The sequence below is a fragment of the Gopherus evgoodei genome, chromosome 10 (genome assembly GCF_007399415.2).
Source record: "Gopherus evgoodei ecotype Sinaloan lineage chromosome 10, rGopEvg1_v1.p, whole genome shotgun sequence".
Taxonomy (NCBI): Eukaryota; Metazoa; Chordata; order Testudines; family Testudinidae; genus Gopherus; species Gopherus evgoodei.
Genome location: NC_044331.1, coordinates 71,580,666 through 71,604,974, shown reverse-complemented (window position 1 = coordinate 71,604,974; position 24,309 = coordinate 71,580,666). Strand labels below are relative to the sequence as shown.

The window sequence follows — 24,309 nt, the reverse complement described above, 5'->3', positions numbered from 1 at the left end:
ATAGGATATGAAGCCCTGTACTCAGCAGGGCACAAATATAAATTAGGTTCAAATTAGTGGTTACACTTTGCATCTGACTTTGGTGAAATAAATCCATGGTCTCAGTTCAGCTTCTAGTAAAGAGGCATCCACTTTCCAAAACCTGGCCTCACGAATGACACGTTTGCGCCCTCATGCAAAAAGATAAACCTTATTCAGAGACTCTGATATCACAGCAGAACAGCATGGGGAAGCTTACACCACATCTACCAATACTGTATCTGTTTTCGTGGAGCCAGGAGTTCTGCTTCTGATGCTCTAAACTGACACCTTTCGGAAGTATCAGACATCGGACTAGAAAATAATATAAACACCTTGTTTTCATCTACAGTAGTTAGATTACACATATGTAGTTAATAAAGTAGACTAGGTAGTGAGGCTTTTTTGAGGATGTAAATTTCCTGAGATTCTTCAGAATGCTGATGAGATAATGGGGCTAATGAGATATCAGGTAAAAAACAAAACAACACATATATGCAATGTCTGTAGCAAACATGCAAAAGGAAAGCAAAGTATAATGCCACAAAAAGTATAATGCCACAAAGCCCCTAAGAAGTGAGTTTGAATAATAATAAACGAAGATTCAATACCTGATGGCTGGCTTGGGTCCCTCGTGCTTGGACTGTTGCCAATCTGTCATAGTAACGAGAAATAGGGTTGTCATGCTCAATGCCTTTCTTGGCACAGCGTTGCTTATAGATCTCCACCAGGGAGAGAGAAGAGGGATTGTCTTCAACCAGGCGCATCTGTGGAGAGACTGCTACAACACGGGGGACTAGAAATACATTTTGGAAAAGGAAAAAGACAGGAAGAAAATAGTTAATACATAATGAAAACACTAAGAAACGGGAGAATAAGCATGCAGATATCAGCCCTTAAACACTGCTGTGATAATCAACTGAAGTACGTCAAGAGGAGATTTTTATTCCTCATAGCACATTTAAGAACTTGGTTAAAAAACAAACCTTAATAAAAGAGAGAGAGATTTTCTTTTTCACTCGATGTCATATCATGCAAAGGAATTACTGAGTGGGAAAAACATTTCTGTATCACACTGACAGGGATGGTTGAAATCCCTATAGCTATACCATCTTAGTAAAAATCTGAGGATTCACAGTTCATTCTGTCTCTCATCTGCAGAAAAGAGGAGAATTTTTGTTTCAGATACTAATCTACCTACTGCGGGCACATGTTTTCAGTATCCGATTAAATCACTCTGGTCTCGCTCCAATATTATATATATAAAAAAACTCTAACGAACAAAAAACGAATAATAATAATAATAATAATAATAATAATAATAATAATGAAAAAAATAGAACGCTGAGGTGAACCCATGACTGGAAAGAAAGAACATTGCAAAAATCTGTGAACAGACCTTCACATGATAAGATTATTTATACTTAGCTGAAGAGATACACAGTTAACATTTTCAAAAGCACCTAAGTGATTTAGGAGCCTAGAGACAGGTCCTTTTGAAATCCTACAGTCCAGTTGGATACTTTGCAGAACTGAGCCTATCTAGTTTTTTTCTAAACACACACAACACTCATGTCTGCTATTTGCATTCTGCACTTATTTTAAGAAAGAAAGACTAGAGATCTTCTGTTGCTAGTTTTACATGGATGATATTTAATTTGTTTGGCAATCTTGATCTTTTGGTCACCAAGTAGATTGTTTCATTGCTGGCAATGGAAGCGTTGAAATAATTGATCTCAGCTTACATGTAACAACGAGTTTCCCCTCCTTGCCTCCAAATCCTTATTTCAACAGTTCGATGCGGTTTCTTCACTAACTTGAAGAAAAAAAAACCCTAATATAATTTGTGTTATGTGCAGAATTGTCATTAATGAGCTGATTCTCCTGTTTTGCTTCCATTTAATCCTTGGGGGGAGAAACTTCGCCTTCTTCACTTGTAGGCTCTGACAAAATGTGTAATAACACAACAGGAGGATGTACTGAAATTTTTTTTCTTTTTTTTTTTAAAAAGAGGTTGTAGTTTAAAATTAGGTCCTTTGCAAATCCACTATACCACTGCATTTATGTTGTTATATATGCTACATTTAAGAGTCAGCTTCTGTATCCATTAAGTATATCTTTCAAAGGATTTATTCTGTCTTTTTAATTGTCATTAGTACTGAGCATGACATATAGTTGTCTTCCCACATATATTAACTAAATAATCCCCCTAAGAAATTAAGACACTGCACAAGTTAATCTGCCTGTTCTGTGATAAGTTATATCAATGATTTGGAGAAGGCATACTTCCTACATATGTCCATACAGTGATCCATGCATATATATATAGAGTTTGCTTTTTTGATGACAATTCCTTTGGATGGGAATTTTGAGTGGGATTTTTCTCTGTGTGGACATAAAGGGTCACATTTTTGAAGCTAGGTCTTTTCTGCACTTGTAATTATTTGCAGTTGTAATTTATGTCACTTAGCCTGGTCTACACTACGAGTTTAGGTCGAATTTAGCAGAGTTAGATTGATTTAACCCTGCACCCATCCACCTGACAAGGAGATAGGCGCTGAAATCGACATCGCCGGGTCAAATTTGGGGGTAGTATGGATACAATTCAATAGTATTGGTCTCCAGGAGTTATCCCAGAGTGCTCCATTGTGACCGCTCTGTACAGCGCTCTCAACTCAGATGCACTGGCCAGGCAGACAGGAAAAGCCCCGCGTACTTTTGAATTTTATTTCCTGTTTGGCCAGGGTGGCAAGCTGATCAGCACAGGTGACCATGGTGGAGTCTCAGAATCGCAAAAGAGCTCCAGCATGGACCAAACAGGAGGTACTGGATCTGATCGCTGTATGGAGAGAGGAATCTGCGCTATCAGAACTCCGTTCCAAAAGACGAAATGCCAAAATATTTGAAAAAAACTCCAAAGGCATGAAGGACAGAGGCTATAACAGGGACCCGTAGCAGTGCCGTGTGAAACTTAAGGAGCTCAGGCAAGCCTACCAAAAAACCAAAGAGGCAAATGGCTGCTCCGGGTCAGACCCCCAGACATGCCGCTTCTATCATGAGCTGCATGCCATTCTAGAAGGTGTCCCTACAACTACCCCACCCCTGTACGTGGACTCCTGCAAGGGAGTCTCACGCAACAGGGATGAGGATTTTGAGGACGAGGAAGATGAGGAGAAAGAGGAGGTTGAAGATAGCGCACAACAGGCAAGCGGAGAGACAGTTCTCCCGAACAGCCAGGAATTGTTTATCACCCTGGAGACATTACCTTCCCAACCCAGGCTCCCAGACCTTGAAGGTAGAAGGCCCCTCTGGTGAGTGTATCTTTGTAAATATAATGCATGGTTTAAAAGCAAGCATGTTTAATAATTAATTTTCCCTGAAGACTTGGGATGTATTCACAGCCAGTAAAGCTACTGGAATGCAGTCAAGCAACATCCGTTCTTTATGGCTCTGTGTTATCCTCCGGAAAGTGATGTCATTCATGGTCACCTGGTTGAAATCGGAGAACTTTATCAAGGGGACATAAAGAAGTGGTCGTTCCTGCTGGGCTATGTGCCTGTGGCTGAAAAGAAATCATCCCCACTGTTAGCCACGCAGTGGGGAGAGGAGTAAAGCGATCATCCCAGAGAATTCGGTGTGGGGGGGGGTTAGTTGGGTTTGTGCTTCATGTTTACCCGAAGACCTTAGCCTCTCCTTTTAAACGGCCATCCCATTTTAAATGGTCAACCCAACTCTCCCTTTGTTTTCCTCCCACAGCTGCAAATGTTTCAATGCTAGCACTATAATCGCCGTCCCAGAGGATAGCGCAGATAAGGTGGTGAAAAAAATGCACTTACGATGAAATGTTCTCTGAGCTCATGGAGTCCTCCCGCACTGAAAGAGTCCAGCAGAATGCGTGAAGGCAAACAACATCAGAGTCCAGAAAAGCACAAAATGACAGGAGGGACGTGAGAGATGAGATGTTTTTGCCCCATCAGGTGGTGGGAGCTCAACCCAGAATTCCAATGGGTGGGGAGACTGCGGGAACTGTGGGATAGCTACCCACAGTGCAACGCTCCGAAAGTCGACGCTAGCCTCAGTACTGTGGATGCACTCCACCAACTTAATGCACTTAGTGGAGACACACAGTGTATAAAATTGCTTCCTAAAAAAAACTGACTTCTATAAATTCAACCTAATTTCGTAGTGTAGACAAACCCTTAGTTATCCAAGTTCATGACTGCATCTGTATCAAGGTATATATGCAATTAACAGCAACTGTAGGTGCAAAAAGAGATTGGTACAAAAATCTGGTTCAAAAGACTCCATGGCCCATGCTGTGTGTGCCCCAGTGTCCTTGACTAAAAATTTCCCTTACCCTCAATAGCGTGACAGTTGGTTTCTGCCCTCCACCTCTGATTGCATTACAGCGGTGTTGTATACAGAACTGCTGTGTATACAGAACTGCCAAGTGCCTCACAATCTTCCAAGATGATGGGTATTTATATTAATATATAATGTATTAGTTGGCTGGCAACTGGAACTTGCCAACAATTTAATTGATCAAAGACATTATATTTGCATTAGTGTTCAAGTCACATGCAGACCAAGTGTACTGTGAAGAGTCAAATACTCTCAATAAGGAGTGCTTCACATCATCATCATGACACAAAATAATCAAAATGCACATACACTGTAGCTTCCACCTTAACTCTCAGTTCCTGTCTTAAATGCTTAACTTTCAGCCTTACTATATGCAGTGTTGTTGTAGTTGTTGTCCAATAAAAGATATTATCCTCACCCACCTTATCTCTGAACTTTAATATTACATGCACAAAGATATTGCATGAATGAAGATTTTTGCAATTAATATAAAAAATTACAGTGAGGGAGAAGTCTAACTGAGGAAACAGAGGCAAGACAGCTACTGTTTTGTTCACTATTGTGCCCAAACATTGCCAGGTTGTAGTGTGAGCATGGAGACAGCCTCCAAGTTAACTCTTTCAAGACCAAAATAATACATAAAAATATGCACAAAAAAGAGGCTTATATTAAAAATAGCTGAATTACAGAACTCACATTATTTAGCAGCTGTTTAGCAGTAAATAATGTTATGCAGAGCTGATGAAACCTTTTATTTTAAACCTAAGAATTAATGAGTAATGGCCTCATAAGTAGAATTTGGAAATTATACTAAATTCAAAGTTTTACATGAGTGGTTGTCTTCCAGATGCTTAACACCTTCATTACTTTTGGATTATCTGGAAGTGGGTGGAGGTAGCCTGGTATTCACACCTCACTAATTTAAAATAAAACTGTCTGGTAAACGTTATCTAGTGGGTCTGCATATTGCCACAGCAGTGGATCCTTTGGGACACAGTGCAGAGGTCTGGCCAATCATTCACAGATGACTTTTCTCCACGCAGTATTTGTAACCTCTTCTAAAAATGTCCTGAAATACTATACATTCCCCTTTCCCCTCATACAGTGGAGTTACAGTGCCAGGGAAGCCTCTGTGATTACCAGGATAGCGGCAGGATTTACATTTGATTTGATGTCGCACATTTAAAATTTTAGTTTAAATAATCAGATCTTCTTAAGTCACTTGAAGAAATATGATTTTCATAGACACAAAGAATTATCTAAAACCTACTCCTACTGTACCTGTGAAAAATAAATGCCTCTTTGTGGTTTCTTTTCTTTTCTCTAAGCAGGGGTTCAAAAGCCGAAGGAGCTGTAATACTCGTTCTTCTCTGCGAGACTCAGTCAGGCAAGCATCATTCATTACTAGGTACGGGTAAATCTTTCCATTATGGCCTCGGATATAGAGTCTTCTGGCTGCAGTGTTGTGCTTCTGTACTATCTCCACTCTGGGCATAAATCTATCAAGAAAAGGAACAGATAAAAACACTTGAGCTTTCAAAGTCTAAAGCTTTATTTCTGTTCTCGGAGATGAAAGCAAGACTTAAAAAAAAAATCTATATCTATTTCTATATAGATATAGAAATGCCGTATTTAGAGGTAACAAAGAGACACCTTGTTAGCTCCTGAGCAAAACCAACACTCAACTATGACTTCTTTAAAATGAGATGCAACCCTATAATAAGCTAAATTTCTAACACAGCTCAGCAAAGATTTGCATTCTGTTAAAAAAACCCAAAACATGGTTATGAAGAAAGCTTTCATCTTTGTCTTTTCTATATTTAAGAATGGAGCTTTTAATTCAAGCTATTTTCTTGGCCAGATTCTGATAACCACAACACTGATGAAAAACCAGAATACCTCTACTGACTCTAGTAGTTAGCAGAAAAACTCTGGATTTACACTGATGTAAAGTAGATTACAATGACCTTAAAATATTCTCCTCCTCCCTAATTTCCCACTAAGACCTGTAAAACTACCACATGAATCTAAAATTAGAACTGTATTATGTTAAGACATAAGAATGAAACATTCCATTAGATATTTCATTAAGTCATTTCAATACAGAGACAGACAAATAAAGTATCAGAGGGGTAGCCGTGTTAGTCTGGATCTGTAAAAGCAGCAAAGAATCCTGTGGCACCTTATAGACTAACAGACATTTTGGAGCATGAGCTTTCGTGGGTGAATACTCACTTCCTCAGATGCATGTAGTGGAAATTTCCAGGGGCAGATATATATATATGCTGCCCCTGGAAATCTCTACTCAGACCCTATGCCACCAGCACTCCCAGTTATCTCCGTGACACCACTGATTTCCTGAGGAAACTACAATGCATTGGTCACCTCCCAGAAAACACCATCCTAGCCACCATGGATGTAGAGGCTCTCTACACAAACATCCCACACATAGATGGAATACAAGCTGTCAGGAACCACTATCCCTGAGGATACCACAGCACAACTGGCTGCTGAGCTCTGTGCCTTTATACTTACACACAACTATTTCAAATTTGATGACAATATACATCTCCAGATCAGTGGCACTGCTATGGGCACCCGCATGGCCCCACAATATGCCAATATCTTTATGGCCGACCTGGAACAACGCTTCCTCAGCTCTCGTCCACTCACGCCCCTTCTCTACCTACGCTATATTGATGACATCTTCATCATCTGGACCCATGGGAAGGAGACTCTGGAAAAATTCCACCATGATTTCAACAGCTTCCACCCCACCATCAACCTCAGCCTGGACCAATCTACACAGGAGGTCCACTTCCTAGACACCACGGTGCAAATAAGTGATGGTCACATTAACACCACCCTATATCGAAAACCTACCAACCGCTATGCCTACCTTCATGCCTCCAGCTTCCATCCCAGACACATCACACGATCCATTGTCTACAGCCAAGCACTGAGGTACAACCGCATCTGCTCTAACCCCTCAGACAGAGACCAACACCTACAAAATCTCCACCAAGCATTCTCAAAACTACAATACCCGCACAAGAAAATAAGGAAACAGATCAACAGAGCCAGACGTGCACCCAGAAGCCTCCTACTGCAAGACAAACCCAAGAAAGAAACCAACAGGACTCCACTGGCCATCACATACAGCCCCCAGCTAAAACCCCTCCAACACATCATCAAGGATCTACAACCCATCCTGGACAATGATCCCACACTTTCACAGGCTTTGGGTGGCAGGCCAGTCCTTGCCCACAGACAGCCTGCCAACCTGAAACATATTCTCACCAGTAACTGCACACCGCACCATAATAACTCTAGCTCAGGAACCAATCCATGCAACAAACCTCGATGCCAACTCTGCCCACATATCTACACCAGCGACACCATCACAGGACCTAACCAGATCAGCCACACCATCACTGGTTCATTCACCTGCACATCCACCAATGTAATATACGCCATCATATGCCAGCAATGCCCCTCTGCTATGTACATCGGACAAACTGGACAGTCTCTATGGAAAAGGATAAATGGACACAAATCAGACATTAGGAATGGCAATATAAAAAAACCTGTAGGAGAGCACTTCAACCTCCCTGGCCACACTATAGCAGACCTTAAGGTGGCCATCCTGCAGCAAAAAAACTTCAGGACCAGACTTCAAAAAGAAACTGCTGAGCTCCAGTTCATCTGCAAATTTGACACCATCAGCTCAGGATTGAACAAAGAGTGTGAATGGTTTGCCAACTACAGAACCAGTTTCTCCTCTCTTGGTTTTCACACCTCAACTGCTAGAACAGGGCCTCATCCTCCCTGATTGAACTGACCTCGTTATCTCTAGCTTCCTTGCTAGCATATATATACCTGCCCCTGGAAATTTCCACTACATGCATCTGAGGAAGTGGGTATTCACCCACGAAAGCTCATGCTCCAAAACGTCTGTTAGTCTATAAGGTGCCACAGGATTCTTTGCTGCTTTTACAGACAAATAAAGTCATTTCTGTAACTGGGATTGATACTGCATCACAAGAAGTGGGGGAAGGGGATTTTTTTTTTTAAACCTTTATTTTTTCAGTTACATCTATCTTTTACCCAATGGTAGTTTACCTTGCAATTTTGATGTAATAATGTGTTGGCTTTGGCATAAGGAACTCTCCAGGAATCTCCACTTCTGCTGTTTGAGCTGAGAAATTACTTAGAAAACGACACTTTTCCTCTATGAGGAAGAACTTTGGAAGCTGCTTAGTTTTTGCCTCTAGGATTTTGATCCACTTCTTCAGTTTAGAAATAAGATTGTGAAGTTTCATGGAGCCTGGTACACTGAAGTCAAAGTCTAAAAGAAATTTAAAAAAAAAAATCATCATTCTGAATGCTGTACATTATATTTAACTATCAGATATTTGAAGTTGGCATGTTAAAAATTGTTCTTTCATCTCTGTGCCCTCAAGCAAAACATTTTTAGGTGCACCACGTACAGCACACCATTATGCATTAAAATAGATCTACAGTGGTAACATGGAGGAAAATGTTAAAAATGGTTATTTACATACACTGGAAAATTAACTATTACAATTAGCATTTTGAACACAAAGAAAAGACGGTTACTCACCTTTGTAACTGTTGTTCTTCGAGATGTGTTGCTCACATCCATTCCAGTTAGGTGTGCGTGCCGCGCGTCGGAAACTTTTTACCCTAGCAACTCCAGTGGGCCGGCAGGTCGCCCCCTGGAGTGGCGCCGCCATGGCGCCCAATATATATCCCTGCCGGCCCGCCCGCTCCTCAGTTCCTTCTTGCCGGCTACTCCAACAGTGGGGAAGGAGGGCGGGTGTGGAATGGATGTGAGCAACACATCTCGAAGAACAACAGTTACAAAGGTGAGTAACCGTCTTTTCTTCTTCGAGTGATTGCTCACATCCATTCCAGTTAGGTGACTCCCAAGCCATACCTAGGCGGTGGGGTCGGAGTGAGAAGTCGCGGCACGGAGCACTGCAGTTCCGAAGGCCGCATCCTCCCTCGACTGCTGGACCAGGGCGTAGTGGGAAGCAAAGGTGTGGACCGATGACCAGGTCGCTGCCCGACAGATTTCCTGGATGGGCACACGGGCGAGGAAAGCCAGCGACGACGCCTGCGCCCTGGCAGAATGCGCAGTCACACGGCCCGTAGGGACATGGGCCAAGTCATAACAGGTCCTGATACAGGACGTAACCCAAGAAGATACCCTCTGGGAGGAGATAGGAAGCCCTTTCATACGATCTGCTACCGCCACGAAAAGCTGGGGGGATTTTCGGAAGGGTTTGGTCCTCTCTATGTAGAACGCGAGAGCCCTACGGACATCCAGCGAGTGGAGCTGCTGCTCCCTGCCTGAGGAGTGAGGTTTTGGGAAAAAAAACGGAAGGAAAATCTCTTGGTTGACGTGGAAGGCTGAGACCACCTTGGGCAGAAAAGCAGGGTGTGGTCTCAGCTGCACCTTGTCTTTGTGGAAGACTGTATATGGGGGGTCTACCACAAGAGCTCGGAGTTCCGACACCCGTCTAGCTGAGGTGATAGCTACTAGAAAGGCAGTCTTCCAAGAGAGGTAGAGCAGGGAGCAAGTAGCTAACGGCTCAAAGGGGGGCCCCATGAGCCGGGACAACACCAGGTTAAGATCCCAGGTCGGAGCAGGGGGACGGACGTTAGGGAATAAACGTTCCAGCCCTTTAAGGAATCTCGACACCGTCGGGTGAGAAAAAACGGAGCGACCGTCCGCACCCGGGTGAAAGGTGGAGATAGCTGCTAGGTGGACTCGCAACGACGATAAGGCCAGACCTTGCCCTTTGAGGGACCAAACATAGTCTAAGATTTCGGTTACCGAAACTTCCATAGGGCGGAGATTTCTCTCTACGCACCAACAGGAGAAGCGTTTCCATTTCGCCGAATATGTGGCTCTTGTGGACGGTTTCCTGCTGCTCAAGAGCACCTCCCTCACAGGCGTGGAGCAGCGCAGCTCGGAACCAGTCAGCCACGCAGGAGCCACGCCGCTAGGTGCAGCGACTGCAGGTCTGGGTGACAGAGGGTCCCGTGGTCCTGGGTAATCAAGTCCGGATGAAGGGGCAGGGGAACTGGGTCGGCTACGGCCAAGTCCAGCAGCATGGTGTACCAGTGCTGCCTGGGCCATGCCGGGGCCACCATGATCACGAGAGCCCTGTCTCTGCGCACCTTCAGGAGGACCTTGTGGACCAGAGGGAACGGGGGAAACGCATAGTACAGGTGGGTCGACCACTGGATGAGGAAGGCATCCGCTATCGACCCCGGCTCCCTGCCCTGAAAGGAGCAGAACGCTTGGCACTTCCTGTTCCCCTTGGACGCGATGAGGTCCACCCGGGGATAACCCCACCTCCGGAAAATGGAGAGAGCGACGTCCGGGCGAAGGGACCACTCGTGTGACAGGAAGGATCTGCTCAATCGATCCGCCAGCGTGTTCCGTACTCCAGGGAGGAAAGAAGCCCTGAGGTGAATGGAGTGGGCTACGCAAAAGTCCCAGAGTCGTATCGCCTCGAGGCACAGGGAGGAGGACCTGGTGCCGCCCTGCTTGTTGATATAGTACATGGTCGTCGTGTTGTCCGTGAACACGGCGACACAACGACCCTGAAGCTGATGACAGAACGCTTGACAAGCAAGGCGGACCGCTCTCAACTCCCGCATGTTGATGTGTAGCCCCACCTCCTCCTGAGACCACAGGCCCTGTGTCCGCAGGGTCCCTAGGTGGGCCCCCCAGTCTAGATCTGAGGCATCCGTTGTCAGGGATACCGAGGGCTGAGAGGGGTGGAAGGGAAGACCCGCACATAATACGGACTGGTCTAGCCACCAGCCGAGAGAATCTAAGACCTTCTGGGGGATTGTGACTAACATGTCTAACGGTTGCCTTGCCGGCCTGTAATGACTGATAAGCCACAGCTGGAGAGGCCTCATGCGGAGCCGAGCGTAGTCGGTCACAAAGGTGCAAGCCGCCATGTGGCCTAACAGGGTTAGACATGTCCTCACTGACGTCAATGTGGCTTACCGCAAACGTTGAACGATCGCCACCATGGTCTGGAACCGTTGCAGAGGCAGCGAGGCCCTGCCCACAGTGGCGTCCAGGACGGCCCCGATAAATTCCACCTTCTGAGTGGGCCTCAGGGTGGACTTGTCTGTGTTTATCAAGAGGCCCAGACTTGCAAACATGCCGGTGATCACGCGGACATGGCTGTTGACTTGTTGTTCCGACGTGCCCCGAATCAACCAGTCGTCCAGATAAGGGAACACGTGGACACGGTTGCGCCGAAGATGCGCCACGACAACTGCCATGCATTTTGTAAACACCCTCGGGGCCGTGGACAGGCCAAATGGGAGGACTGCAAATTGATAATGAAGAGCCCCCACAACGAAGCGGAGGAAGCGTCTGTGGCGCGGCCAAATGGCAATGTGGAAATACGCGTCCTGCATGTCGAGGGCGGCGTACCAGTCTCCCGGATCCAGGGATGGAATAATGGTCCCCAGGGATACCATGCGGAACTTCAACTTCACGAGGTATTTGTTGAGCTCTCGCAGGTCGAGGATAGGCCTGAGGCCCCCCTTGGCCTTGGGGATCAGAAAGTAGCGGGAATAAAACCCCTTGCCTTTCTCGCTTTCCGGAACCGCCTCTATAGCTCCTTTGCTGAGGAGCATCTGCACCTCCTGCCGAAGGAATTGCTCGTGAGAGGGATCCCTGAAGAGGGACGAGGAAGGAGGGCGGGAAGGAGGAAATGAAACAAACTGCAGGCGGTATCCCGTCTGCACCATGCTTAAGACCCAGCGGTCCGATGTTATTTGGGACCACGCCGGGAGGAAAAACGAAAGGCGGTTGGAAAACGGGGGGGAAGGATCCATAGGGGAAACTGTTACTGCGCCCTCGGGCGCACCTTCAAAATGAAGGCTTAGGTCCAGGTGGGGGTTTTGAGGAGCCTTGGTTCTGCCCCCCTTGGTTCCCCGAGTGCCTGCGCCTTCCGTTCCTGCCGCGGCGCCTGTAAAGGTCCTGCCGCTGGCGGAACTGGGAAAACGGCCTGCGTTGTTGTTGTTGCTGCGACCTAAAGGGTCTACGCTGCGTCACGGGGGTGTGCATCCCGAGGGACCGCATAATGACCCGGTTGTCTTTCAGACTCTTGAGTCTGGGGTCTGTCTTGTCAGAGAACAAGCCCTGGCCTTCGAAAGGAAGGTCCTGTATAGTATGCTGGAGCTCCGGCGGAAGGCCGGAAACCTGTAGCCAGGAGATGCGACGCATCGTAACTCCTGACGCGAGGGTACGGGCAGCCGAGTCCGCAGCGTCCAAGGAGGCTTGCAAGGCCGTGCGTGCGACCTTCTTGCCTTCGTCCAAGATGGCCGCAAACTCTTGGCGAGCATCCTGTGGCAGCAGCTCCTTAAATTTGTCCACTGCCACCCAGGAATTAAAGGCGTATCTGCTCAGCAGGGCCTGCTGGTTGGAGACCCTGAGCTGCAGCGCCTCAGCCGAATACACCTTACGGCCAAGGAGGTCCATCCGCCTGGCTTCTCTGGATTTGGGGGCTGGAGCCTCCTGGCCATGACGCTCCCTATCGTTCACTGATTGCACCACCAGTGAACCCGGAGTCGGGTGTACATGGAGATATTCGTATCCCCTAGAAGGGGCCATGTACTTCCTCTCGACGCCTTTCGCTGTCGGAGGGATGGAGGCCGGGGACTGCCAGATGGTGTTGGCGTTGGCCTGGATGGTCCGTATGAAGGGCAGGGCGACCCTGGTGGGAGCATCAGAAGAGAGGATGGTTACAATTGGATCCTCTATCTCCGAGACCTCCTCTGCCTGCAGACTCAGATTTTGAGCCAATCGCCTGAGGAGGTCTTGGTGCGCCCTGAGATCCAGCGGGGGGGGACTGTTGGAGGAGGTACCCGCCACCGCCTCATCCAGGGAGGAGGATGAGGAGACCCCAGGCACGAGAGTGTCTAACTGAGGGTCTTCCTCAGCCCTCGCCTCTGCCTCAGGAGCCACAGCGGAGTCTTGCTGCTTGGACCCTTCCTCCCCTTCCGGGGAGGAAGGGGGGCGAGACAACGAGGCTTCAGGAGCCCTACGCTCCGCAGTCGCCGGCCTAGCAGGGAGCTGCTGGGGGCCCTGGGCCTGATGGTATGCCCAGGGTGTCCAGAATCCCCACTGTTGTGGGCCTTGGTCCTGCAGCGGCGGATCACCGAACAGCGCCGTCTGCCGGTCGGTGCCCAGCGCATACCCGCTGTCCGTCTGGGAGGATACGGACGGCTGTCTAGAGGGCCATGGAGGGGCCGACCCTGGATGGTAAGGGTCTGCGCGGGCCGGCACGGAGGATCGTCTCGGTGCCGGGGACCGGTGCCGGGAGTCATATCGGTGCCGGGATCGGGACCGGGTTCTGTCGCGGAGCAGGGATCCTGATCGGTACCGGGCGCCGCTTCGGTGCCGGGACCTGCCACCGGCTCGGTGCCGGGAGGTCGACCGAGACCTGCCACCGGCTCGGTGCCGGGAGGTCGACCGGTGCGGCGAGTAGCGTCGGGACCTGCTCCTGGAATCGCGGTGCCGGTCTCGGCGACTGGAACCTGACCGCGATCGTCTCGATGTCGACCGGTGCCGCGAGTGCGACCGGTACCGCTGAGGGGAGCGGTGCCGGGACTGCGAGCGGCGGCGGGACCTGGAGCGCCCAAGACGTCGGGACCTGGATCGTGAACGAGATCTTCTGGGCGGTGCCGACATCATGGGCTTGCCTCTGGACACAACCCGCACTGGAGGTACCGGGGGTGGCAGCCGAGTGGGCTCAGTCAGGGCTATGAGGTCCCGAGCCGAGGCGAAGGTCTCCGGTGTGGATGGGACCATTATCTCAACCCCAGATCTCATGGGGGAGCTCGGCGGTACCGGACTCGACGGACCCGCTGGGCCCGGAGTCGACGGTGCCGGCGGCGCCGCGGCTGATGTCGAGGCCGGGCGCTCTAGCCGGGTCTGCCTGGCCGGAGTATTGGACTTCGACGGCCTTGGTTCTGACTCCGGTGCCGGAGAGGGTCGGTGCCGGGGAGTCTTCTCTGTGCCGGTGCGATCCGGTGCCGGCGCCGAGATCACGGCCTGCGAAGCCGTCGGGTCAAGTGCCGCCTCCATGAGGAGAGTCCGGAGCCTTTGATCCCTCTCCTTCTTTGTCCTTGGCTTAAAAGCCTTACAGATGCGGCACTTGTCAGATCTGTGCGATTCCCCGAGGCACTTCAGGCACGCTTCGTGGGGATCGCTGGTAGGCATGGGCTTCTTGCAGGCCGCACACTGTTTGAAGCCCGGCGAAACAGGCATGAGCCTGGTGCCGGGTGCCGGGAAGGGCTAAGCCCCCGGCGAAGAACTACTTAACAACTATTTAACTTAACTATCTACTTAACCAACTAATTAACAACTATAATGGACTAGAGATGAACGATAGATAAACGATAGAGAACTAGGAGAGCTAGGGACGTGGAGGACAGCTATGCCGCGCTCCACAGTTCCAACGACCGACACGGCGGTAAGAAAGAACTGAGGAGCGGGCGGGCCGGCAGGGATATATATTGGGCGCCATGGCGGCGCCACTCCAGGGGGCGACCTGCCGGCCCACTGGAGTTGCTAGGGTAAAAAGTTTCCGACGAACGTGCACGCACGGCGCGCACACCTAACTGGAATGGATGTGAGCAATCGCTCGAAGAAGAACATTACCGTACCAAGCAAGAAAGTGTATAAAACATATGAGTGGTTACTAAAAGCAAATGATGAATACCAAACATAAAAAGAAAAAAGCTAGTATGTTCAGATTAATTTTGAGGAGACAGAATGGGAGATGAAACTACTTGTAAAAGGGATCCAACCATCTTTGTTACATCTGAGTAGAATGCATAGTAAAACTGGGCAAGGGATTTAAGTGCTACAGCAGTACAAACACACACATAATTCCATCATGCATACAGGTATGCTACATTTAGTTGCACAGGTTCTGTTGGGTATTTCATGTCTGTATGAAGTTTGATTTTGGAATCTGATAATTACAACCAATATGGAATAAACTGTACACTAGATGACTTAATCCACCAGGCTAGGTTGCTTCCTTCTCCTGCACAAAGCTCTAGACAAATCCATTTGTTTTCCAGCTCTTTTGCCTATATAGATTCTCCTAATATCTTACTGCTTCAAGGTCATGAGGACGTTAGAAATAATACTGTGAAAACTCTGAACACTGTTACTGATTAACAGTCTTTATTTGGCTTTATATAGTTCACCAATGCAGATATCATGGAATGCATGTGGTATGGATTAGATCAAACCACACAGACAGAGGAAGAAGAGCTGCAGCTTATTTTCCAATCTAGTAATGTGAGCTTCCTTTTGACTTAAAATGAAATTAAGTGGTGTTAGATAGGACAAAAGAGATCTTAGCTCTATTTTATTCTGTATCTGAGTATACATATCTTTTTTTTTTTTCAAATGAGATGAAAGAGCACCAGCTGGGGAGTAATCTTGAAAGTCAGAAGTAATTCCAAAACAAAGTAGTAAAATTGCTGTCTGCTATTCAAAACAATTATTTTTATTTCTTACAGCTCAGAACAGAAAAAACACATTTCTTTTTACTCTTTTCAGTGTTCAATATTTGTATGAAACAACTAGGAGAATGGACAAGACATCCTAAACAGAAATGCCAACAACATGCAAACAAACAGCTCTGTTCATCCTTCACAACTCCAGCGTTTCCAAAACAGCCCAGTGCTTGTGCAAGATCAGCTCAAGGATGAATAGCTGGTTGAAGGTGAATCCAAGCAACAGAGAGATTACTCCAGTTTAAAGAGAATTTGCAGCTACGTGCTGTCTCCTCCAGCTGAAGATACATAACCCATAATTAATCAAATGAGTGCAATTTAGGAATGGTTTTGGATTCTCACTGATGGGAACAATGCATTCTGCTATCTATAGCTGGCTAGGTAAGTGTTCCATCCTAAGTGGTGACCTTGCCTTTGTTATGTCCCGACTGGATTACCACAATACAGTCTACCTGGGCACAATCAATGCTCAGGAAACTTCAGTTAGTACAGAACAAAGCAGCTCTTCTTAACAACTCGGGTTACCGCTAGAATATCAAACTTGTCCTCTGCTTGCTATATATAGTAGCACTCCATAGAATATTATGTCAAATTCAAGATCTCCATCTTTATCTTCAAGATACTTAATAACCTGGGCCAGGACAGCTGAACAGTTGCCTACAACTCAAGGATGAGAACCGGGATCAACATCTGGAAGCATCTACCACAAGGGTAAAGTGTGCAGGAGATAGTGCTTTCTCAAGGGTTGATCTGAGACTGTAGAACAAAATCCTGCAGGATTTAAGAACCACTATAAATCCCAGCACTTCCTGTTCTAAGTGCAAAACACTCATCTTGACCTTGCTCTCACTAATAAGAGCACACAGCACAGCTTAAATAAAAATATATTTTAAAAATTAAAAATAAATCCACACAGAATTTTCCCCCTGCAGAGAGGAAGAAAGACAGAGCCAAGTGCCAGATGCATTACTAGTAGGTGAGACACAAGGTAGATGAGGTAACATTTTCTATTGGACCAACTTCTGTTGGTGGAAGGTACAAGCTTTTGTGCTAAACAGAGCTCTTCTTCAGGTCTGGGGAAGGAAATCAGAATGTCAGAGCTAAATACAAAAAAGCTCAAAAGCTTGTTTCTGGTCCAGTAAAAGATATTGCCTCATCAATCTTGTCTGAGCTAAATACCAGTCAGAATAGACTGTTAAGCATAAGAGATTACACGTTATAAGCGGGCACTAGAAATGAAGTGGGCAATTGAGGGTCTGTTGTTATGCATAAGGGGTTTGAAAAATATGCAATTAAGAGTAGCAGGTAAATCTGGTGTGCCACAACCAATCTTCAAATAACCACCTAACCACATCATCAGAAACAACCTCCCCAGAGACCAGAATACATCAAGCCAAAGGGGCACTAGACCCTGCCAGGACAACAGATGCAAAACCTGCAGACATATTTCCACTGTTCGTATGATCAATATCACACAAACACACCTCTCGAGATCCATGGATCCTACATATGCTTATCATAACATGTGGTGAATGTACTTCATCCACTGGCCCAACAAGTATGTGGGTGAAACCAGACAAATATTACACTCTTTAATGAACTCACACACACACAAACGATAAAAGACAAAAACACTATCACCCACGTGCAAACAGCTTTCACAAAGCGATCCCTCCTTATCTGGCCTGTGTAATTGTAATTGTAGCCATGTCAATCCCAGGATATTAGAGACACAAGCTGGGTGAGGTAGTATCTTTTATTGGACCAACTTCTGTTGGTGATAGAGACAAAATTATGAGTCACACAGAGATCTTCAGGTCTGGGAAAAGTACTCCGAGCATCACAGCTAAATACAAGGTGGAGATTGTTTAGCATAAGTAGTTAGCACATAGGGACCATTCAAGGAAGAGCGGTCTATTAACACCTCTGTTTTATGCTCAACAATCTGTCCCATCTTGTATTTACCTCAGTCTTTTTCTTTCCCCAGAACTGAAGAAGAGTTCTGTGTACCTCAAAAGCTTGTGCCTTCTACTAACATCTGGTACCTACTATCATGTCTCTCTCATATCCTGGGACCAAAATGGCTATTGCAAACTATTGGTAGGTGCTCAGGTACCACAGTGGTGAACATGGGATGAGACCCCCAAAGAGAACAGAATTTACAATATAAAAGCTGATAATAGTGTAAATCCCAGATACTGCATATTAAACTCTGAAAATTTATATAATAATAATAATAAATTTATTATAATAAATTATAAATATGAAATAATAATATTTACCATTGATCAATTTGTCAAAACAAGCAATGTCTTCCTTAGCTTTACTGTGTTAGAAATGCACTGCACATTTCCTCACAGCCGATAAAAGATTCACAGTTATAGTAGAACAATTTCTGCATGTGAAATCTCCAATATGGCTCACTACAAGTAGAATGCTAGGGAAAATTATCTGTTAATCTCAGAGATGACACAGTACATTCAGAACACAAACTACTATGCAATCTGTTACATATGTAAAATATTTTCTAGGTCTCCAATATAACTAGTAAGCATTTGAGAGAAATAAGTTAAAGTAATTGTGAGTGTAAAACACGAGAGGAAAGAGAAATTGGATCACAAAAATCTGCTGTGAGCATCCATCTATCGTGCACTAACAATTCAATACTTAACATCCACCCTACGGTAATTACAAACACACTAGGGGCCAAATTTTCAACCACAACCACAAAAAGAGGGGTCACAAAAATCTGCATTTTGTTCACAAATCTGGTAACTTCCTCTACAAACAAATTTACAGAACCTAAATACACCATGTTTTTGTGGGCGTATCTTTTGCGTGCACAATAAAACAAACTAGTCCTATTCGCTTTTAGCCACAATTCAGAGTGAGTGAGTGTGTGTGTGTGTGTGTGTGTGTGTGTGTGTGTGAGAGAGACACACACACACACACACACACACACACACACACACACACACACACAAAGAGTGTAGAAAATGCAAACATGCATGTACAACACTCACCTCCTAAAAATCTGAGAGTTGCCATAAATCTCTTAGCTTTTTAAAGGGTAACCACTATATATTCACACATTATATACACAGCATACTCTCTCTCTCACACACACACACACACACACACGATATAAATTTAATATATTCCTAATGATACTGCTAATTTTGATTTTTTTTTTTAAATTGTGACAGGATTTCTTTATCTTTTTCTATTCTGATTTTTAAAAAAATCAAATTTAAAAGAAGTTTATTTTCTTTGTATTAACACTGGCGGGGAGAGATAGCTCAGTGGTTTGAGCACTGACCTGCTAAATTCAGGGTTGTGAGGTCAATCCTTGAGGGGGATGTTCAGGGAACTGGTGTAAAAATCTGTTTGAGGATTGGTCCTGCTCTGAGCAGGGACTGGGCTAGATGACCTCCTGAGGTACCTCCCTTCCAACCCTGATATTCTATATAATGGTGTTTTACACTCTGCTGGCATTATAGCAGCAACTGCTCTAAAATTATTTTCAGAGCAGCACTGGTATACACAACAATGCTGATACATTAAATATTTTGGCGTGAGAATGTTCTATATTAAAACGAGACTTACACATTAATTTCAGTCTCTTTCAAAACATAAGAAAAAAACTCATAAAGGACACATACAGTTTCCAGTTTGGAGACATTAAGAATAATTCTGCTAGACTCTGAACCAGGGATTGGCAACCTTTCAGAAGTGGTGTGCCGAGTCTTCAGTTATTCACTCTGATTTAAGGTTTCACGTGCCAGTAATACATTTTAACTTTTTAAGAAGGTCTCTTTCTATAAGTCTATAATATATAACTAAACTATTGCTGTATGTAAAGTAAATAAGGTTTTTAAAATGTTTAAAAGCTTCATTTAAAATTAAATTAAAAATGCAGAGTCCCCCGGACCGGTGGCTAGGACCAAGCAGCGCCACTGAAAAATCAGTTTGTGTGCCGCCTTTGGCATGTGCACCATAGGTTGCCTACCCCTGCTCAAAAAACTATTACTGTAGTTAACTGACAGTCCCTTTTCTGTTTTTATATAGTATATGCAGCACAACTCTGATAACTACAAATATTATAAAAAGATCTGATTATAATTCCAAGTCTACCCTCTAGTGAGCAACATGAGTAAATCAATTTATGAAAAAGTGACAATAGGACGGCATTATTTCTTTCTGTAACTCCATGAGGCGCAGCAAAATTTCCCCAAATTACAACTACAGTATTCTAATGACATGCAAATAACCAACATGGTAAAAATATGTTACAGTGTTAATTTATTTTTACATCAAGTTATTTATTTCACTATAGGAATACACTCTGGTTTGGTGAAAATGCCTATTTTAGATTATTTTGTTTTGTTTCTCAATAGCAGATGGGAATGACAGAGAGTGAGCTCAATTAATTAATGTTTTTCATTCATGTCACATAGGCTCCACATAGAGCCCAACTGAGAAGAAAATAAGTAACTTCAGCTGTAAAAAGGAGAGGAGAAATATGACTGGCTTCACTATGGTGAAAGACTTTTGTACTTTGCTTTGGAGACAGCTTATTTTAGACATATGTTGTTTTATTTATCTATTTCAACCACTACTAAAAGCTAAGTCTTGCTCCTTGAATTAGTTCAAGATTTACCAATTCAATGAAGGAACCACAGTCAAATGTAAAGATCATCGGGAAAATACTGAAAAATGTGGAATTACCCATAGATAACACCAACATTTTATTGAACACATATGCCTGTCTGAATCAATACTTCTGGATCACAGCAAACACTGTTTTTACAATTACTAGGATAAAAATAACAAGTTAACACAATTACCACAATAGGAGAAGTTTGTCCAGATATGCAAGGTAAGAATCTCCCAGCATGCAGCCATAAGAAGGACTTAACCTTAGTAATGAGAAAAGAGGCTGTGTGGGTAAGATTTTGTCACAATTATTTTTAGTAAAAATCACACACAGGTCATGGGCAATAAACTAAAATTAATGGACGCTCGCAACCACCTGTCTTTGACTTTTATTAAAAATAATGGGGGTGAGAATGATGTCACATAGCTCTCTGAAAGACATAATCTGTGACCTCTGACAAAATCTTATCATTACTCATAACGGAGCCTGAAGATATATATCAGGGTGTAATCCTGAACACACTTTGGTTCTTTCCAGTAATTCAAAAATACTTACACAACTAATCTGAAGAAGTGGGGAAGGTGGATGCAGCGTCTTGACACATACAGACAATTACTACAATAACTTTCTCTTTTGAGAAATACCTATATGCATCCCCTCCTCTACAAATAGCAGTGATCCACCAGGTGAGAAAGATTTGAGAAATATTAAAGTGACTGCAACATTACTCCCCCAAGCTGGGCATCAAATCTAGATGCCAAATCAAAGTAATGGTATGAAGAATGCAGAATTCCAAGTAATACCTTTGCATAATTAAATACGGGAGACTGCAAGAATGCATGCTCTGGAAGGTGTCTTAGACCTAGTAGAGCCTAGTCTATCATTCCCAAATGGCTGACACCTACCAGCACATGACAAATCACTGTGATCTATTTTGACCGTCTTTTAGCAGAGATTACAGATTCATGATAACCGAAGCATGGAGCCTAAGTTCCCTGGATGTGAATATGGCTTGCAGAAATAACTGAGACAGAAGGTGCTCAGATGCCCCAGTAGCAGGTGAAGGTAATTAAAAAAAAGGGGGAATGGAACAGAACAATAGATATTTGCAGTGAGGGCACCAACACTAGACCCCACTTAGGAAAGATTGGCCTGATCATAGGGTCTAGCCAGCCTGATTCCTCTGAGAGATCTTAAGACTTGAGGATTTTCAACAAAAGGGCCTGAGGACCTAGCATGTGGGACACGGAGTATGGCGACACCTGTCATGCTATGGTTCTGAAGTGAAGTCCCTTGTCCATACTGAAGAAAACCTTGGGGTTTCTGTTGTTTTCTTGATCATATGGTGTTTAACTGTGACAAGATGAGATGTAGACCAGACATGAAATCCTTATGGAAGTCTGTAGAGTCACAACCTCTTTGAAGGACAAACCAAGTGCAATTAACTTCATCCTCTCAATATCCATACTATCAGATGGAAATGGTCTGAGTCTGAATGGAGGATGAGACTTCCTCTTAAATCTCATGCAAATTTTGCACTTGGATGAAATGAGAGTCTCTGAGACGTTTGAGACAGCTAGAATGCTCATTACTTCAGGAGAAAAATCTGTTTCAGGTCTAGTACTTCTTCTTGCTTTGGAGCACAAGGTTGTATAGGTGTGCAGGCACAGACCCACAGACACTGCTGAGTCAAATCTCCAACTGAGTGCATTCAGGTACACACACATCCTACAGTGGAGCACCCCACAGCAATATATACTAGAAGAAACAACTTTTTTCTGGGGGAAACCAGTTCTACTGCTCCTATTAACCAGAAAGTGAGAGATGTCATTCACCATCAGCTTGTATTTAATAGAACTGTTCCAGACTCAACATCCATCCGCCCATGCTAAGGATAATTGCAACAATACTCTTTCTGTGACCTCAGAGATTTCTTCAAAGATGGGCTCCCTCTTTGCCTTGACTCTATTTAGCCAACTGCACTATGTTGGGCAAGTGGTCCTGTTTACAAAACCATCCCATCAAAAATTCCGGCAAAATTAAAGAGCAGAGAACTACTGGAATTTAAATTTGGCTTTAAAAGATGGGATGGTAACAGATAAGAAGGAAAATAAGCTGAACTCCATTTGCTTGGCTGTAGATAGAGATTTTAGAATGAATGCGGAACGGGTATGGCCTATCCCTGGAGCCTCCTGGAGGTATCTGAGCTCCTTTTTGTATTTGCAGGAAGAAAGATGCATGTCAACTATAGTAAGAAGAGGTCATGCAACCACAATACATTATTTGCATATGTCTTTTGAAAATATTTCTATCAACATTAACCTAGGAATAACTGCAGGGAACACAGTTTACCTTTAGATAGATTCTTAACTAATATACACGTCACAGAAGATTTGGAAAACAGATATAAATATCCTTACATCAAGTGAATACAGCAGATGTTGAGAATTATAAATACAAACATGGTCACTTCTAGGTGTGACAGAAGGCGGACCCCATTGACTCAGAATGAAGAGGCCCAAAGCACATAAGGAAATGTAAGCATGATCTACTAACTGTTGTCCAAAAATGTTAACACATTTTCTATGTCCAGTAAAGTAATTAAGTTTCTATTAATTTGATAAAGTAGTTTCTACCACTACTGCAAATTAATCAGAAACCTAATTTCATTTTCAGCATAATAAATTCAATCATCAAAGACTCCACAAAGCAAGCATATTCACCAATTTAATTTCATCTGTTTTTTCACACTTAAATTTGAGGTTTAATTCAAAACTGAATAGATTAAAGCATAATCTACTCTAGCACTAACTAAAGTAACTATTTTAATCCCATAACCACTCACGCTTAATCATAATTGAAAAATAAATTTTGACGTCTGCACAGGAAAAAAAAAAAATCAGGCAAATTGCTTATTCTTAAACTGAAATTTAAGAGAGACACTTTGTATCTTGATTACTTTAAAATGTTCTTTATTTCATTAAATAGCTCCAGAAAAAACTCCCTTTAGATTTGTTTAAATGCTGATGCACATAATTTTTGTAAAAAAGTGTGAGATAACAAAGCTAGAAACTTTAAATATGCCATTTATAAACCTTGAAATTATGCAAAGAAAATATACAGAGAATAAAATGAAAATGTTATCAGTATAAGGTATTTTCATAACAAAGATGGACACTACAAAATAATTAGTCTTAAGTCTTACAATCCTTTTTCTAGGGGATTGGAGAGGGAGGGAGGTTATGTATTGTGACAGACTCAGACCAGTGGGGTACAGGAGTCTGGTAGATGGCAAATATACTGGTCACTGGGTAAGTAGTTTTCTGTTCCCTGAGTGACCAGAGCAGGGGCTGCACTAGAGTAATCAGGACCTTGCTAGAACCAATTAAGGCAGACAGGCTGATTAGATCACCTGCAGCCAATCAAGGCAGGCTAATCAGGGCACCTGGGTTTAAAAAGGAGCTCACTCCAGTCAGGTGGGGAGGAGCTAGAGGAGAGGAAGTGCGAGTGAGGAGCTAGGAGCAAGAGGCGCAAGGAGCTGAGAGTGAGAGGCTGTGCTGCTGGAGGACTAAGGAGTACAAGCATTATCAGACACCAGGAGGAAGGTCCTGTGGTGAGGATAAAGAAGGTGTTTGGAGGAGGCCATGAGGAAGTAGCCCAGGGAGTTGTAG

At 44.4% G+C, this 24,309-nt stretch overlaps 1 protein-coding gene across 12 annotated transcripts in view; it reads right to left on the bottom strand.

The window, feature by feature from the left end:
- TRRAP (transformation/transcription domain associated protein) overlaps window positions 1-24,309 on the bottom strand; it is a 169,003-nt gene that overhangs the window by 17,421 nt on the left and 127,273 nt on the right. For all 12 annotated transcript variants that reach the window (XM_030578970.1, XM_030578969.1, XM_030578975.1 and 9 more), the window contains 3 exons: window positions 8,503-8,728; window positions 5,662-5,879; window positions 630-814 (listed from right to left, as the gene is read on the bottom strand). In XM_030578970.1, the coding sequence (XP_030434830.1) occupies window positions 630-814; window positions 5,662-5,879; window positions 8,503-8,728 (629 nt within the window). The remainder of the gene's footprint in view (window positions 1-629; window positions 815-5,661; window positions 5,880-8,502; window positions 8,729-24,309) is intronic.